This window comes from Physella acuta, unplaced genomic scaffold (assembly GCF_028476545.2).
Source record: "Physella acuta isolate Inbredline_101_S28 unplaced genomic scaffold, ASM2847654v3 ptg000204l, whole genome shotgun sequence".
NCBI classification, from domain to species: domain Eukaryota; kingdom Metazoa; phylum Mollusca; class Gastropoda; family Physidae; genus Physella; species Physella acuta.
The window spans coordinates 117,664-121,963 of NW_026731723.1; the positions used below are offsets into that span (position 1 = coordinate 117,664).

Consider the following 4,300-nt stretch of genomic DNA (forward strand, 5'->3'; position numbering starts at 1 on the left):
CGGAGTAAATGTTTTCATTTTTTGCCTCGTCACGAGCTTCAGGTTTTTTATGTTGCTTTCACAAGATTGTTAGTACATTGTTCTGGCATATGGGAACTAGTTGCTAGTTCGTCCATTGTTCTGGCCAACTTGAGCCAGTTGCCAGATTGGCTGTAATGCGTGATGTAGCTGTATCATGTTTGGTCAAGCTGTAGAGTGGCCAGGGTTGAAACAGCCGCGAAAAATCTGGCCACCTCGTGTAAACACAAAACAAAGGCTCGTAAATTCGGTGTCCGGATGGAATTACTTGGCTGGTTACTCGCTGTGGGGGTCCGGTTACTCGCTGTGGGGGTCTGGTTACTAGATGTGGGGGTCCGGTTACTAGATGTGGGGGTCCGGTTACTAGATGTGGGGGTCCGGTTACTGGATGTGGGGGTCCGGTTACTGGATGTGGGGTCCGGTTACCCCCGCCCGGTTGGGTTAGTTTTAGCAGACCCGGACACACAGGTGGGTTTAGACAGGAGGGTGGGTGATGTTAAGGCTGTGAGAAAAATACCCCCCCCCCACACACACACATACATACACTCTCTCCAACACACACATAGCCACACAAACTCCCACACTTCTGACGATGGACCGCTGCAAGTTCTTTTCAGTGGAGTGTCAGATGCTGACGTCAGAATGTCAGGTGCTGACGTCAGAATGACAAGACTGACCTGTACTGTGGTCAGATTTTGACGTCATCGGTCTGACGGTCATTTGCAGTGGTCAGTGTAGGCTGTGCTGTAGTCAGCTGATGACGTCAGAGGGATATATACATCTAACAATGTGGGAGACAAGTTCATGGAATATTCTAGAAGTTTACATGTAGCTAAAAACAGCATAGAGCAACTATAAGCGGGCGAGAAAAATCTATTCAAGGCAGAGAACTACTTGAAGACAAGAAATTCGTTTTTTTTATGAAAGTGTTTTAAAATAAGAGAAAAATAAAATTTCTGCAGGAAATATTTTATGACACGTTTTATCTTTTTTTTTTGTTTTGTGTTTTTAAGACGGAAAAACGGTTAGAAAATTTTTATTTGAATGTTTATTTGCAAGGCTTCGGTGAGAAAAGGGACGTTTTGCAGGCGTAATTAGTGGGGGTATGACGGTAGTCTAGTGGTCCTGTGGGCTTGTATAGTGGGTAATAGGTGGTCCAGTGGGCAATAGGTGGTCTAGTGGGCTATAATAGGTGGTCTAGTGGTCCTGTGGGCAATAGGTGGTCTAGTGGGCTATAACAGGTGGTCTAGTGATCTTGTGGGCAATAGGTGGTCTAGTGGTCTTGTGGCCTTGTATAGTGTGGCAATATGTGGTCTAGTCGGCTATAACAGGTGGTCTAGTGGGCTGTAACAGGTGGTCTAGTGGGCTTAAACAGGTGGTCTAGTGGGCTATGTGATCTAGTGGGCTATAACAGGTGGTCTAGTGGGCTATAACAGGTGGTCTAGTGGGCTATAACAGGTGGTCTAGTGGTCCTGTGGCCTTGTATAGTGGGCAATAGGTGGTCTAGTGGTCCTGTGGGCAATAGGTGGTCTAGTGGGCTTTAACAGGTGGTCTAGTCGGCTATAACAGGTGGTCTAGTGGGCTATAACAGGTGGTCTAGTGGGCTATAACAGGTGGTCTAGTGGGCTATAGCAGGTGGTCTAGTGGGCTATAACTGGTGGTCTAGTGGTCTTGTATAGTGTGGCAATATGTGGTCTAGTGGGCTATAACAGGTGGTCTAGTGGGCTATAACAGGTGGTCTAGTGGGCTATAACAGGTGGTCTAGTGGTATCAACACTGTGGCTGTAGATGGCGGTCACCGCCCTCATCCACACAACACACTGAGGACAAAAAGCATGCTAAACACATGCGGACAAACACGGACAAACGCGGACAAACACGGACAACCGCGGACAAACGCGGACAAACACGGACAAACGCGGACAAACACGGACAAACGGACTATTGACCGCTCAGATGTCGCGGCTGGGCCATAAATAAAAGTGTCGTCCATTACCTGCTGGACGACCTACAGGCCCATACGGGAGTCACGTGATGCCACCAAACGAGGGGTCCCAAAGTGCACTTTACGGCGGGTCTTCCTGTACTTTCTAGAACTTTCCACGGACCTTCATTTTATGTCCACGTTCTTTGTGGGGATTATGTGCTTCTTTATTCAGTCTCACACAGTCACCTCAGTCAGCTCCCTCAGTCATCTCACACAGTCACCTCAGTCACCTCCCACAGTCACCTCACAAAGTCATCTCACACAGGATTACTACATTTTAAAAATTGATCATTTCTATTTGTTTCTTCTGTCATTTGCTGTTTGCACTAAAACAATGATAGCAAGGAAAACTTTGTCGTCTACCGTTAGATATTACCCGGTGGTGGTGCACGGGGGAGGGGGGGTGTGAGGGGGTGGTCGACCATCCATTTCCCGGTGACTGCTGCATCCTAAACAATTAAGAATTTTATTTGACAAGTAAAAACTTGACAGCCCAAACTTGACAGCCGACCATTAGTCCGACTCCCCTGTCCCATAGAGCAGGGGCGGGTAGTGGCGAGTCTCTGGTCAAACCAAACGACAAAAAACGCTGCAAAGTGCCGCGTCAAGACAAAGCACCGGATGTTGACAGACAAGTCAAGTAGAGAGACGGACGGCAAGTCAAGTAGAGAGACGGACGGCAAGTCAAGTAGAGAGACTGACGGCGGTTTTTGTCCCCAGTACTTGCATGCTTTAGTCAGACAGTCGTCGCGGATGGTCGGTGGTGGGGTGGGGGGGGGGGGGGGAGAATTGGATGATGGGAGGTATGATGTATAGTTAGTATTAAATGAAAAGATATGTGTGATGGTACTTGTAGGTGGGATGGTACTTACAGGTGGGATGGTACTTTGAACTTTGTGGCTACATGTACTTAGAACTTTGTGGCTACATGTACTTAGAACTTTGTGGCTACATGTACTTAGAACTTTGTGGCTACATGTACTTAGAACTTTGTGGCTACATGTACTTAGAACTTTGTGGCTACATGTACTTAGAACTTTGTGGCTACATGTACTTAGAACTTTGTGGCTACATGTACTTAGAACTTTGTGGCTACATGTACTTAGAACTTTGTGGCTACATGTACTTAGAACTTTGTGGCTACATGTACTTAGAACTTTGTGGCTACATGTACTTAGAACTTTGTGGCTACATGTACTTAGAACTTTGTGGCTACATGTACTTAGAACTTTGTGGCTACATGTACTTAGAACTTTGTGGCTACATGTACTTAGAACTTTGTGGCTACATGTACTTAGAACTTTGTGGCTACATGTACTTAGAACTTTGTGGCTACATGTACTTAGAACTTTGTGGCTACATGTACTTAGAACTTTGTGGCTACATGTACTTAGAACTTTGTGGCTACATGTACTTAGAACTCTGTGGCTACATGTACTTAGAACTTTGTGGCTACATGTACTTAGAACTTTGTGGCTACATGTACTTAGAACTTTGTGGCTACATGTACTTAGAACTTTGTGGCTACATGTACTTAGAACTTTGTGGCTACATGTACTTAGAACTTTGTGGCTACATGTACTTAGAACTTTGTGGCTACATGTACTTAGAACTTTGTGGCTACATGTACTTAGAACTTTGTGGCTACATGTACTTAGAACTTTGTGGCTACATGTACTTAGAACTTTGTGGCTACATGTACTTAGAACTTTGTGGCTACATGTACTTAGAACTTTGTGGCTACATGTACTTAGAACTTTGTGGCTACAAGTACTTAGAACTTTGTGGCTACATGTACTTAGAACTTTGTGGCTACATGTACTTAGAACTTTGTGGCTACATGTACTTAGAACTTTGTGGCTACATGTACTTAGAACTTTGTGGCTACATGTACTTAGAACTTTGTGGCTACATGTACTTAGAACTTTGTGGCTACATGTACTTAGAACTTTGTGGCTACATGTACTTAGAACTTTGTGGCTACATGTACTTAGAACTTTGTGGCTACATGTACTTAGAACTTTGTGGCTACATTAAGCTGACCACTGCCTTGACCCGCACCATCCTGTAGTTCCAGATTGATCTCATGTCTCCCCAACAGCATCTAAACCGGACATCGCACATCCACGTGAGTGCCGGCCGTCCCCCCACGTCACGCCATAAACCGGCCGGTGCCGGCCCCCGGGAAGATGCCCAACAGCCGCCCACCATCCGGGTGCTCTCTGAGAGACCAAGTTTTACAACCCCCCCGCTGAAAGACGCCCCTATTCACGGCGTTTATTGCCGTGTTTTGTA

General features: G+C 45.9%; 1 protein-coding gene across 1 annotated transcript; it reads left to right on the forward strand.

Annotated features, from left to right (window-relative positions):
* The first annotated feature begins 2,909 nt into the window (after positions 1–2,909).
* On the forward strand, positions 2,910–4,076 carry LOC131937214 (uncharacterized). The gene has a single exon (XM_059294459.1). The coding sequence runs from the start codon at positions 2,910–2,912 to the stop codon at positions 4,074–4,076; it is 1,167 nt and encodes a 388-aa protein (XP_059150442.1).
* Positions 4,077–4,300: the final 224 nt, after the last annotated feature.